At 70.5% G+C, this 13,447-nt stretch overlaps 1 protein-coding gene and 1 long non-coding RNA gene across 7 annotated transcripts in view; one reads left to right on the top strand and one right to left on the bottom strand.

The window, feature by feature from the left end:
• The window catches only part of SEZ6L (seizure related 6 homolog like), a 124,242-nt gene that overhangs the window by 96,241 nt on the left and 14,554 nt on the right, over positions 1-13,447 (top strand). For 4 of the 6 annotated variants that reach the window (XM_029049134.2, XM_029049133.2, XM_029049132.2 and 1 more), the window contains exons 8-12: positions 2,049-2,243; positions 3,030-3,168; positions 7,603-7,814; positions 8,443-8,637; positions 9,007-9,198. In XM_029049134.2, the coding sequence (XP_028904967.1) occupies positions 2,049-2,243; positions 3,030-3,168; positions 7,603-7,814; positions 8,443-8,637; positions 9,007-9,198 (933 nt within the window). The remainder of the gene's footprint in view (positions 1-2,048; positions 2,244-3,029; positions 3,169-7,602; positions 7,815-8,442; positions 8,638-9,006; positions 9,199-13,447) is intronic. The other 2 variants (XM_029049137.2, XM_029049136.2) reach the window with 1 other exon arrangement.
• Positions 11,241-12,499, bottom strand: LOC120639079. The gene is made up of 3 exons (XR_005661259.1): positions 12,462-12,499; positions 11,711-12,036; positions 11,241-11,458 (listed from the first exon to the last, which is right to left on the bottom strand). It is a non-coding gene; the product is annotated as an uncharacterized LOC120639079 (long non-coding RNA).

Below are 13,447 nucleotides of genomic sequence, written 5' to 3'. Positions count from 1 at the left end.
TCTACCCCAGCGCTTAGAACGGCGCCCTGCACGTCGTAAGCGTTTAACAAGACACCGGCGTTATTATTAAGGTGGATACGAGCCAATTCGGATAATGATAATAGTAATAATAATAACTGCGGTATGGATGCGCGCGTCTGGAGAAAATACAGCCATGCGCTGGAGAAAAACATCTCGATATCCTGGAGAAAAGAGATCCGCAGAGTCGCCGGGAATCGGAAACGCCTCGACGGCATTCGATAATAGTAACGACGACGACGTACTAATATTTAAGCGCACTCTGTCCCGGGCACCGTTCCGATCGCTGGGGTGGATCCAGTCCAATTGGGATGATGATAACCGTGCGACCTGTTAAGCGCTTACTACGTGCCAGGCACTCTGCTAGACCCAAGCAGACCGGGATGATAATCAGGATAATAACTGTGGCATCTGTTAAGCACTTACTACGTTCCAGGCACCGTATTCAGCGTAACCTAGTGGCGAGAGCCCGGGCCTGGGAGTCAGAGGACCCGGGTTCTCGGCCCGGCTCCGCCTCTTACCCGCCGGGTGAACTCGTTTGCCGGTTTTTGTTTTCACGGTCTTAGTTAAGCGCTTATCTTCTACCAAAAACTGTTCTAAGTACTGGGGCAGGGACAAGCCAATTAGGCTGGACGCGGCCCCCCCCCGTCCCATACGGGGTTCGCGGTCCGAAGAGTCGGGGGACCGGGTCTCACCATCCGACAGTCGGGGAAACCGAGGCCCAGAGAAGTGACTTGCCCGAGGTCACACAGCAAGCAAATGGCCCAGCGGGGATTAGAACCCGGGTCCTTTTGACCCCCCGGGCCCGCGCTCTGTCCACTAGGCCACGCTGCTTCTCCGACTAAATTAACGAATACCGTAATTGGGATTTCGCTCATTTGGGCCTCGGTTTCCCCGGCCGGCCGACGGGGACCCCCAAATCCGGATCTACCCCGGCCGTCGTTCCTGTTAACGCCCGCTTCTCCCTCTGGACCGGAACTCTTTGTGGGCAGGGGATGCCTCTGTTACATCGTCCTGGTGTCCCCTCCCAAACGCACAGCACAGCGCTCTGCACACAGCACCGTGTGTTGACTAAGTACGACGGACTGACTGCTCGGCCCAGAGAAAGCACTTAAGTTACTAATGTCTCGCTAGAAGCTACTGGATAAACCGCTGGGGCGGATACAAGTAAATTGGGATAATGAAAATAGTAATAACTGTGGGATCTGCTGTGTGTGTACTGTGTGCCAGGCACCGTAGTAAGCGATGGGGTTATTATTAATTGTTCATTCATTCAGTAGTATCGAGCGCCCGCTACGTGCAGGGCACTGTACTAAGCGCTTGGAATGGACAGTTTGGCAACAGATAGAGACGGTCCCCGCCCGGTGACGGGCTCACAGTCCGATCAACGGTGTGCTCTGCACGCAGTAAACGCCCGATAACTCTGAACGAATGCGTTGTAAGTTTATCGTGGGCAGGGAAGGTGTCTGTTATTTTTGTACTGCTCTCCCCCAAGTGCTTAGGACGGTGCTCCGCGCGCAGCAGGTGATGATAATAGTGATAGTAATAATGTCGGTATATGTTCATTCGCTCGTGCAACGGTATTTACCGAGCGCTTACTACGTGCAGAGCACTGGACTAAGAGCTTGGAAGGGACAATTGGCCAACAGATAGAGACCGTCCCCGCCCGCTGACGGGCTCACAGTCTGATCGGGGGAGACGGACGAAAACCACAGCGGTGAACAGAATCGGGGGACGGACATCTCGTGAATAAAATAAATAGGGCAAGAAAAATACATACAGATGAGCGGACGAGCACAGTGCTGAGGGGAGGGGAAGGGAGAGGGGGAGGAGCGGAGGGAAAGGCGGGGGGGAAAGGGGGCTTAGCTGAGGGGAGGTGAAGGCGGGGGCAGAGAGGCAGCAGGGGGAGCGGAGGGAAAAGGGGAAGCTCAGTGCGGGAAGGCCCCCCCCCCCCCCGGAGGAGGAGGCGAGCTCTCGGTAGGGCTTTGAAGAGGGGAAGGGAGGGAGTTTGACCTCCCTTCTCCCCTCAGCTTTCGAGAAGGGTCACTGCTACGAGCCCTACATCCACAACGGGAACTTCACCACCTCGGACCCGACCTACAGCGTGGGCGCCGTGGTGGAGTTCGCCTGCGACCCCGGCCGCTCCCTGGACCAGGGGCCCCCCACCATCGAGTGCGTCAACGTCCGAGACCCCTACTGGAACGACACCGAGCCTCTCTGCCGGGGTGAGGGGGCCCCGCGGGCGCGGCCCCCCCGGGACGCCCGCCGCGAGCCGGTCCCCCCCCCCGCAGGCCCGCCCGCGGTTCGTCCCGTCCCTCTCTGGGCCCTGCCCTCCGGGGCCCCCCGGGCTGGCCCTCCCGGACGGAAGGCCGAGCGGCGAGGGGAAGGGAGCGGGGCGGCGGGCCTAGACTCGATCCACGGCGGTCCCGACCGAGCGCCCGCAAGGTGCAGGGCGCCGGACCGAGCGAGCCGGGGAGAAGTCCGGTCGGACCGAGGGGGCGGCGGGCCCGTCCCCCGCCCCCGGCGCGCCCCCCCCGGGCCAGAGGGGGAGACTCCGGCTCCGGAGGCCCACGGCCGGGCCGCCTCGCTGAAGTTCCCCGATCTGGCTTTACGGATCCGGACCCCGAATCGACCTTTACGCCTAAAGTGTCTCCGTCTCTCGGTCCCTCTGCCACCTCCCTGACCAACCCTCCCCCTGCCTCACTCGTCTCTCTCTTTCCCTCCTTCTCTCCGTCCCCCCTCACCCACTGGCCTCTCGATCCCTCCCTCCCTTCCTCTCTCCGTCCGTCTCTCCCTCCTATCTCCCTGACCGACCGTCTCTCTGCCCCATTTGTCTCTCTTTCCTCTCTCCCTCTTCCCGTCCCCCCTTCTTCCCTCACCTCCCCTAATTTTGGTCCCCCCCCCCCCCACGTCCCTTCCTCTCTCTCGGGTCTCTCTCCGCCCCCTCCCCCCCTCCCTCCCTCCCTCGGTGTCGTCGTCCCCCCCCCCCCCCCCCCGGGTCCCCGCCCCAGCCCTGTGCGGCGGGGAGCTGTCGGCCGTCGCGGGAGTGATCCTGTCCCCGAACTGGCCGGACCCGTACGCGGAGGGAGAGGATTGTATCTGGCGCATCCACGTCGGGGAGGACAAGCGGATTTTCCTGGACGTGGAACTGTGAGTAGGGACGGACGCTCTCCGGCCCGGGGCTCGGCGTCGCCCCGGGCCCCTCCTCCCCGACCGGCCCTCCCGGGCCACCGCCTGCTCCGTCGGGGCAGTCCCGTAACGGATGGCGATGTTAGGATGTGTTAAGCGCTCACTGTGTGCCGAGCCCCGTTCCGAGCGCTGGGGGAGACAGAAGCTCACCGGGTCGTCCCTCGTGGGGCTCACGGTCTCCGGCCCCATTTTGCAGATGAGGGAACCGAGGCCCAGAGACGTTAAGTGGCTCGACCGAGGTCACCCAGCTGACCGGCGGCGGAGCCGGAATCGGAACCCGCGACCTCTGACTCCCGAGCCCGGGCTCTTTCCACCGGGCCACGCCGCTTCTCCTCCGAGAGTCCGTCCGTCTCCGGGGTCTACCGAGCGTTTACGGCGCCGAGCGCCGTAGTGAGCGCTTGGGAGAGGACGCGTAGCAGGGCCGGCAGATACGATCCCCTCCCGTCTCCCTCCCGTCCTCCTCGTCCTCGTCAGTGGTATTCACCGAGCGCTTACTGTGCGCGGAGCACCGTACCAGGCTTGGGAGAGGAGAGTACAACAGAGGTGACAGATGCCCTGCCCGCAGCGAGCTTCCGGGTCTCCCTCTCCCATCGTCGTCGATGGGATTTCTTGAGCGCTTACTGCGTGCGGGGCACTGGACTGAGCGCTGGGGGGGAGGCCAAGTCGACAGAGTCGGTAGACCCGTTCCCCGCCCGCAGCGGGCTTACGGTCTCCCCTCCCGTCGTCGTCGGTGGCGTTTACCGAGTTGCTCCCCGCGTGCGGAGCGCTGTCCCAGGCGCCTGGGAGAGTCCAACCCGACAGAGTGGGCAGCCAGGCTCCCCCCGGTCTACGGCGTCGGCGCCTGCGTCGCCGAGAGGCGAGGGCGAGACCCCGCGACCCAGGAGCGGCCCGGCCCATCCCGCCCCCGAATCTCCAGCCGGCCGTTCGGGGAAGGGGTCCTGCCCCGCCTCCGTCGATGGGCGGTATCTACGGGGCGCTCGCTCCGCGCGGGGCACCGTGGCGAGCGCCAGGGAGAGGACGATCCGACCGAGTGGGCGGGAGCGATCCCTGCCCGCACCGAGCTTCCGATCCAGGGGTTTCGCTTTCTGGACCGTGAGCTTGGCGGCGGCGGGGGCCGTATTCACTCAGTCGCATTCACGGAGCGCCTCCTGTGTGCGGAGCACCGTACCGAGCGCTTGGAGAGAACGGTTCGGCGACAGAGACGACCCCTACCCGACGACGGGCGTTTACCGTTCTGCTGGACTCTCCCGGGTGCTCAGCGCACAGGAAGCGCTCAGTCAATGCCACTGAATGTACGAATCGCATTCTCCCCCGACAGCTCCCCCCAGCCCCGTCCCGGTCCCGGTCCCGTCCCGTCCCGTCCCGTCGGTCCCCGCGGTCAGGGCCTCGAGCTCCTCCTGGGAGGCAGGGAGCGGGTACCCCTGTCTGTCGACCCCAGCGCTTTGCACGGTGTTCGCCTTGGCGGCAGTCCTCTAGACTGAGGAGAGCCCGCGCGGGCGGGCAACGTCGGGAGGTAAGGGAGAAGCAGCGCGGCCTAGTAGCCGGGGCGGAAGGCCCCGGGTTCCAATCCCGGCTCCGCCACTCGCCCGTTGCGTGAGCTCGGGCGAGTCACGTCACTTCTCCGCGCCTCGGCTCCCTCATCGGTAAAATGGGGACGGAGACCGCGAGCCCCATGCGGGGCGGGGGACCGCCCCCACCCTATCAGCTTGGATCCACCCCGGCGCTTAGGAGAGCGCCCGGCGCGTGGCGAGCGCTCAGCAGGCGCCATTTGAAAAAGAAAAGCCTCCACCGACTCTGTAGCACTGTCCTCTCCCAACGCTCGGAAGAGCGTCCCGTGCACGGTAAGTGCTCGGCGAGCAGCGTCGAGGAAAAAATAACGATAACGTCGGTATTTGTTAAGCGCTTACTTTGTGCAGGGCACCGTTCGAAGCGCCGGGGGGAGATACGGGGTCATCGGGTCGCCCCACGCGAGGCTCGCGGTCTTCATCCCCATTTTAGAGATGAGGGAACCGAGGCACGGAGAAGAGCGTCCACCGACCCCGTGGCACCGTCCTCTCCCAGCGCTCAGAAGAGCGCCCGGCACACAGCGGGCGCCTAACGGGCGCCGTTTAAAAAAGAGAAGCGTCCACCGACCCCGTGGCGCCGTCCTCTCCCAGCGCTCAGAAGAGCGCCCGGCACACAGCGGGCGCCTAACGGGCGCCGTTTAAAAAAGAGAAACGTCCACCGACTCCACAGAGTTGTCTTCTCCCAGCGCTCAGGCCGGCACACTGCGCGAAGCGAGCGCTCAGTAAACACCAGTGACGGAGGAATCCCTCGGCTACCTGTGTTCCTCTAATGCCCGTGGGGCCGGGCGGGCTTGGCCAGGGACTTCCCGCCCCGTCCCTCGCGGAAAGGGGAAAGGTAACACGTCCCCAACCGGCGGGTGAGAGCACGGGGCCCCGCAGCCCCCGATTCAACCCCCTCCGCCGTCCCCGACGGCTTCAGGAAAACCATTTTCAGGGCGCGGGGAGAATCACCGAACCCCGCGAGCCGGCGGGCGCGGCGCCGGGGATCCGTAACCCTATTCATCCCCTCTCCCGACTCCCGTCCCCGTAACCCCAAAACGTAGATACGGCCGGCCGCCGGCCGCCCTCGGGGCCGACGGTCCCGAGGGCCGGCGGGGAGGGGCCGGACGCCCGGGTCTCCGGTCCCGGCGAGGGGGTCGGGACGGGATCGGGGTCCCGGGCGCGAGGGACGGGCGGACGGCACGAGCGCTCGGTAGGCTGCCCGGCGCGCGGCCAGCGCCCGACTCGCCGTCGCGACGGGCGTCGTCTTTTTTAAGCGCCCGCTAAGCGTCCGCACCGTCCCGAGGTCACGGTGTCAGCGGCGGGGAGGGGACAAGAACGGAAGCCCCGTTTAGACGGCGAGCCCGTCGTCGGGGAGGGATCGTCTCCGACCGTGGCCGGATCGTACGTTCCGAGCGCTTGGCACGGTGCTCCGCGCGTAGGAAGCGCTCAATAGATACCGTCCAACGAACGGAGGTGAGGCGCAGGCGGCGACGATCACGGTACGCGTTAGGCGGCTCGCTGAGCGTCCGGACCGTTCCGAGCTCACGACGTCGGCGGGGGGGGGGGGGGGAGAACGGGGATCGGCCGTCCGTCGTACGGGCGAGGAAACGGAGGCGCCGAGCGCCGGCCGCGCACTAAGCCCCTAGGGTGCGGGCGGCGACGCCCGCGGTGTCCGCTCAGCGCTCGCTCGCTCGTTCTGAGCCGACGGCGCCAGCGGGGGGGAGAACGGGCACGGCATCCCCATCTCGCGGGCGGGGAGACCGAGGGGCGGGAAGGAAGGGCCGCGACACCGGCCGAGTGGCGTCGGCCAGCGTCTCGAGCGCCGGGGGAGTCGCGAGCCGATCGGGTCCGCGCGCCCATCGGGCGGCGATTTACCGGGCGCCTCCCGCCCCCCCCCGCCGTCCCCCCCGGGGCTCACGGTCTAGGCCGGCGGGAGGACGGGCGGCGAGTCCCCGCTCTACGGATGAGGAGACGGCGGCCCGGAGAAGCGAGGCCGCTCGCCCGAGGTCACGCGGCGGGCGGGCGGCAGGGTCGGGATGAGGACCCGGGTCCTCTGACGCCCGGGCCGCTCCGATCGCCCCGCGGGCCCATTTACGGAGCGCCCGCCGGGTGCCGAGCCCCGGGTTCGGCGGCGGGAGGACGCCACCGCCCCGACGGGCCCTCGCGCTCGAGGGCGAGGCGGAGAGAAACGCGTCGCGTCCGGGCGTCGCGTCGCGTCGCCCGGGCGCTCGGCGCGTGCGGAGCGCCGTAGTAAGCGCCCGGGGAGTACAGCACGACGACGGCCGGACACGCTCCCCGCCCGCGACGGCACGGGGACGGAGGAGGGCGACGGAGTCGTCCGACGAGTAGCGTCTTTCGGCCGGCCTTCCGGTCGGGACGGAGGTGAACGGGAATAACCGAGCGGTTCAGGATATAGGATTTAAAGAGACGTCCTCGAGCGCCGCGAGGTTCGGGAGCGGCGGACATCGCGTGTACCAGAGCGGGGCCGGGAACGGTGCCCGGCACGCAGCGAGCGCTCGAATGGAACGGACGCCGTCGTCGTCATTAGAGGTCGCGGGCGGAAGCGCTCGGGTGACACGGGAGGGCGAGCGAGCCTCACCGGGTCGGAAACCCGGACCGCCTCTTCCCCGCGGGACGCCGGGGGGGCTCTCGGGCTCCGATTTCCACCCGGGGTCGGTCCGGCCCGAGGTTTCCGGTGTCGCGAGTCGTCCTCGGCGGCGGAAAGACCGGGTCGGTCCCGTCCCGTCCCGTCCCCGGGGGGGGACGACGAGAGGCGGAGCCGGGGCGAGAGCCCGGGTCCCTCCGCCCCGCGGGGTCTCCACCTCCCCGACGGCGCTTCCCTCCCCAGCTTAAACCTGAGCGACAGCGACACGCTGACGGTCTACGACGGGGACGAGACCTCCTTGCGCGTCCTGGGCCAGTTCGCGGGGAGCGGCGGCCCCCAGAAGCTCTACTCGTCCACGCCGGACCTGACCGTGCGGCTCCGCTCCGCCCCCGCCCGACCCGGACCCGCCGGGCCCGCCCCCGCCGAGGCCCGGGGCTTCGCCGTCAACTACGTAGGTGGGTGCCGGGGGACCGTCCCCGTCGCCGTCCCGTACCGTCCCGTCCCCCCGTGTCCCCCCCCCCGGAGGACCTCGGCGCGTTTTTCGAAACGGTATCCGTCGGGCGCTCGCCCCGGGTACCGGCCCCCCCCCCCCCCCCGGGCGGAGACGGGACCGTCGGGGCGGCACCCGTCGAGCGCTTCCCGCCCGCGCGCCGGGCACCGTGCCGAGCGCCGGCGCGGAGTCGGGACCGTCGGGGCGGACGCGGTCCCCGCCCCCCGCGGGGCTCCGAGACGGCGGGGAGACGGGCGCCGGATCCCCCGTCCTACAGACGAGGAGAGCCGGGCCCCGAGAGGCCGAGCGACCGCGCCGGGCGGGCGTCCGCCACGCGCGGAGCGCCGTCGCGGGCGCCGGGCCGGATCCGAGGCCCTCGGGTCGTCCCGCCCGGGGGCTCGCCGTCCCCCTCCCCGTTCCCCGCGGGAGTCGATCTCGGGGAAGGCGCCCGCCGCGGGGCCCCGCCGTCCCTCCCGAGCGGCCGGGGCGCCGCCCCGCACCCGGCGGGCGCCTCGGCGGATACCCGGGAGGGGCCGGCCCGGAGGGGACCGGCCCGCGGCCTCTCGGGCCGCCCGCCCCCCCCCCCCCCCCAGAGGTGTCTCGGAACGACTCGTGCCCGGACCTGCCCGAGATCCAGAACGGCTGGAAGACCACGTCCCACGCGGAGCCGGGCAGGGGGGCCGGGGTCACCTACCGGTGCGACCCGGGCTACGACGTCGTCGGGAGCGAGACCCTCACCTGCCAGTGGGACCTCAGCTGGAGCGGCGACCCCCCCTTCTGCGAGAAGAGTAAGGCGACCCCGCCCTCCCCCCCGCGCCGGGGCCCCCGGGCTCCCGAGGGAAGCGGCGCGGCTCAGCGGGGGGAGCCCGGGTCCGGGAGCCGGAGGTCACGGGTCCGGATCCCGGCCCGGCGCCCGGCGATCGCCCCGCGGATCCCGACGCCGTCGATCCCGGCGGACGGGGCGCCGGGCGCGGGGGGGGGGGGGGGGGGGATCCGGGGCCGCCGCCGTCCGTCCCCGCCCCGCGGAGGAGGGGAGCGCGGCGGCGCGGGATCGGGGACCCGCGTCCTCCCGACCCCCGGACCGGGGCCCCCGCCGGGGGGCCGGGCGGGGCCGCCGTGACGAGGCGCGGCCGTGTCCGTGTCCCCCCCCCCCCCAGTCATGTACTGCACGGACCCCGGCGGCGTGGAGCACTCGTCCCGCCTCGTCTCGGACCCGGTGCTGCCGGTGGGGGCCACCGTCCAGTACAGCTGCGACCCCGGCTTCGTGCTGGAGGGGAGCTCGCTGCTCACCTGCTACAGCCGCGAGACGGGCACCCCCATCTGGACCTCACGCCTCCCCCGCTGCGTCTGTGAGTCCGGGCCGCCCGCCCCCCCCCCCCCCCCCCCCCATCCTCATCCTCACGGCGGGTCGCCCGGTCCGTCCCCCGGGTCCCCCGCCCCCCCCCCCCCCCCGGCGGCAGCCGCGCCGGACGACGTCGCGGGCGCCGGGGTCGTCGGCGAGTAGGGGGGACGGCCCGCGGCGGGCGCCCGTCCCGGGCGCCGGGGTCGACGACGCGGAGGGCGATGTCTGCGGGGCGCCCCCCCCGCGCGGCGGGGCGGAGGGCCGGGGGGACGGCGGCGCGGGGCGGGCGCCCGCCGGGTCACGGGGCGGACGACGCGGTCGCCGTCTCCGGTCGGGCGACGGCGGGCCCCGTCCCGCGCGCTGGGACGGGCGGGAGACGGGGAGGTCGGACGCGGGGAGGCGGGGGCCGCGGGGGCGGGGACGGACGGACGGACGGGGCGACCGGCCCGAGCCCCCGGGCCTGACCGGGCCCCCTCCCTCCCGGAGGAGGGAACCGGGGCCCGGAGAGGTCTCCGCCCTCCTCCGGGCCTTGGCTCCAACGGGGCCAACGGCGGGGGGGGGGGCCGGTGGGGGGGGGCTGGTGGGGGGGGGGGCTGGGGGGGAGGGCGGGGAGGGCGGAGGGGGAGGGTGGGGGGGACAAGGGGATGAGGACTGGGGCGCCCTGGCACCCCCCGCCACGCCTCCGGACACGCCCCCGCCACGCCCCCGGACACACCTCCAGACACGCCCCCAGACACGCCCCGGACACGCCTCCGGACACGCCTCCAGACACGCCTCCAGACACGCCCCCGGACACGCCTCCAGACACGCCCCCTGACACGCCCCCGCCACGCCTCCAGACACGCCCCCGGACACGCCCCCAGACACGCCCCCGGACACGCCTCCAGACACGCCCCCGCCACGCCTCCAGACACGCCCCCGCCACGCCCCCAGACACGCCCCCGCCACGCCCCCGGACACGCCCCAGACACGCCTCCAGACACGCCCCCGCCACGCCCCCGGACACGCCCCAGACACGCCTCCAGACACGCCCCCGCCACGCCCCCGGACACGCCCCCGGACACGCCTCCAGACACGCCTCCAGACACTCCTCCAGACACGCCCCCGCCACGCCCCCGGCCACGCCCCCGGACAGGCCTCCAGACACGCCCCGGACACGCCTCCGGACGCGCCTCCGGACACGCCCCCGCCACGCCCCCGGATACGCCTCCGGACACGCCCCCGGACACGCCCCGGACACGCCTCCGGACACGCCCCCGGACACGCCTCCGGACACGCCCCTGACACGCCCCCGCCACGCCTCCAGACACGCCCCCGGACACGCCTCCGGACACGCCCCCGCCACGCCCCCAGACACGCCTCCAGACACGCCTCCAGACACGCCCCCGCCACGCCCCCAGACACGCCTCCGGACACGCCCCCGGACACGCCCCCGGACACGCCTCCGCCACGCCTCCAGACACGCCTCCGGACACGCCCCCAGACACGCCCCCGCCACGCCTCCAGACACGCCCCCGGACACGCCTCCGGACACGCCTCCAGACACGCCTCCAGACACGCCCCCGCCACGCCCCCGGACACCCCCCGGACACGCCCCCAGACACGCCTCCAGACACGCCCCCGCCACGCCTCCAGACACGCCCCCGCCACGCCCCCGGACACGCCTCCAGACACGTCTCCGGACACGCCCCCGCCACGCCTCCGGACACGCCCCCGCCACGCCCCCAGACACGCCCCCGGACACGCCTCCGGACACGCCTCCAGACACGCCCCCGCCACGCCCCCGACACGCCCCCGGACACGCCTCCGGACACGCCTCCAGACACGCCTCCGGACACGCCCCCGCCACGCCCCCGGACACGCCCCCCGGACACGCCCCCACCACGCCTCCAGACACGCCTCCGGACACGCCCCGGACACGCCCCCGCCACGCCCCCGGACACGCCCCCAACACGCCCCCGGACACGCCCCCGGACACGCCCCCGGACCCCACGTCCCCGCCAGCTGCCTTTTTCTCATAGTAAGCGATCAATAAATACCATTCTTTGGTAGACCTGTTTATTGAGCCCTTTCCACACGCACGGCCCCGGGCTCGGGGCCGCGGGGGAGGACGATCCGACCGCGGCACGGTCCACGGAGGCGGACGGCGCCGGTCGCGTCGTCGGCCGTACTCACCGAGGAGCGCTCGCCCCGTGCGGGGGACCGGGCTCCACGCTTCCGAGGAGACGCCGGTCACGGAGTCGACGGACCCGTCCCCGGCTCGCGATCTAGAGAGAGAGAGACGGATATTAACGTTAGCGAGCGGGGCGGCGCAGTTTATCGAGCGCTCGCCGCGTACGGGGCCCCGGGCCCAGCGCTCGGGAGAGGTGGGCAGAACGCTCTCGCGGACGCGTCTCCCTCCGCCGACCGGCTCGCGGCCCGGAGGGGGAGGACGGACCCCCGGCCGGTGGCGTTCACGGGCGCTCGCCGAGCGCTCCGAGAGGGGGACCGACCCGTTCCTCGCGCGCCCCCCGACTTACGGTCCAGAGGGGAGATCCGGACGGGAAGAGAGGGGCCCGGTCCCTCGGTGCTCTCCGCTGAACGCTCGCCGGGTCCCGAGCGCCGCGCGGGCGGGACGGCGGAGCGGTGTTAAAAAAAACGGGCCCGTTCCTCGTCCGCGACGACCGCCTCACCGTCTCAGAGGGGCCTCGGAGGCGAGAGACCCCGAGGGAGCCGCCCCGGCGCTCGACGGTATCCGTCGGGCGCTTACCGTGTGCGGGGCGTCGGGAGCCGCGTCTCCCTCCGCCGCCGGCCTCCGGTCTAGAGCGGGGAGACGGACCCTGACGCCCGTCGATCCGTCTTAAATCTAGAGGGGGGAGAGAGAGGGACAGAGATAAGCAGTGCCGTCTGCCGTACCGAGCGCCGGGGAGAGGAGAGTAGAACGACAGACGCCTTCCCCGTCCGCGACCGGCCGGAAATCTAGATGGGAGAAAGAGGAACGGAGATAGTGCCGTCTACCGAACGCTCACCGTGGGCAGGGCGCCGTACCGGGCGCCCGAGAACGGAACGACAGACGGACGCGTTCCCCGCTCGCGGCCGGCTCGACGGCTAGAGGGGAGAAAAGGGAACAGAAATAGTCGGTGCTATCCACCCGACGCTCACCGTGGGCAGAACGGTGTGCCGAGCGCTCGGGAGAGGAGAGCGGGACCGTGAACAGACGCCTTCCCCGCCCGCGACCGGCTTAAAGTCCGGAGGGGAGAAAAAGGAATAGGAATCGTCAGTGCTACTTACCCGACGCTCACCGTGGGCAGGGCGCCGAGCCGAGCGCCCGGGAGAGGAGAGCCAGGACGACGGACGGACGCGTTCCCCGTCCGCGACCGGCTTAAAGTCCGGAGGGGAGAGAAAGGGATAGTCGGTGCTATCTGCCGAGCACTCGCCGTGGGCAGGGCGCCGTGCCGAGCGCTCGGGCGAGGCCGCCGCGCTTCCGGGCCAGAGGGGAGAGACGGGCAGGAAGATCAACGGGCCGTCGACGCTATTTACCGAACGCTCGCCGGGTGCAGGGCACCGGACTGAGCCACCCGCGGGCAGTGCGACGGAACGGTATAAAACGGGCCCCTTCCCCGTCCGCGGCCGGCTTGCCGTCTCGGGCGGGGCAGACGGGCATGGAGATGATAACGTCGGTATCCGTTAGGCGCCTACTGCGTGCCGGGCGCCGTTCCGAGCGCCGGGGGAGATGCGAGGTCGTCCCGAGTAGAGCTCTCGGTCTCCGTCCCCGTTTCACAGGTGAGGTCACCGAGGCGCAGAGAGGTGAAGCGACTCGCCCACGGTCACCCAGCTGACGAGGGGCAGAGCGGGATTGGAACCCGCGACCTCCGACTCCCAAGCCCGGGCTCTCTCCACTGAGCCACGCGGTGCCTGATGTGCGCCGGACGCTAACGGCGTTGGCATTTGCTAAGCGCTCACTACGTGCAGGGCGCCGTTCTGAGCGCCGGGGTAGACACGGGGGGATCGGGTGGTCCCACCTGGGGCTCACGGTCTTAACTTCTCTGTGCCTCGGTGACCTCATCCGGAAAATGGGGGTTAAGTGACTCGCCCCCGGTCACACAGCTGACAAGGAGAGGAGAGGACAATAAAACAGACACATTCCCTTCCCTGCCCGTACTGACCTCGGAGTCTACGGGGCGAGAGGGACGCGACTAGAAATGCTCAGTGGACGGTATTTACCGAGCACTTACCGTGTGAGGAGCAGCGGGCTGAGCCCCGGGGCGAGGACAACC

This window comes from Ornithorhynchus anatinus, chromosome 21, assembly GCF_004115215.2.
Source record: "Ornithorhynchus anatinus isolate Pmale09 chromosome 21, mOrnAna1.pri.v4, whole genome shotgun sequence".
Classification (NCBI taxonomy): Eukaryota; Metazoa; Chordata; class Mammalia; order Monotremata; family Ornithorhynchidae; genus Ornithorhynchus; species Ornithorhynchus anatinus.
Note: the sequence above shows the minus strand (reverse complement) of the source record. Positions and strands in the feature narration are given on the sequence as shown.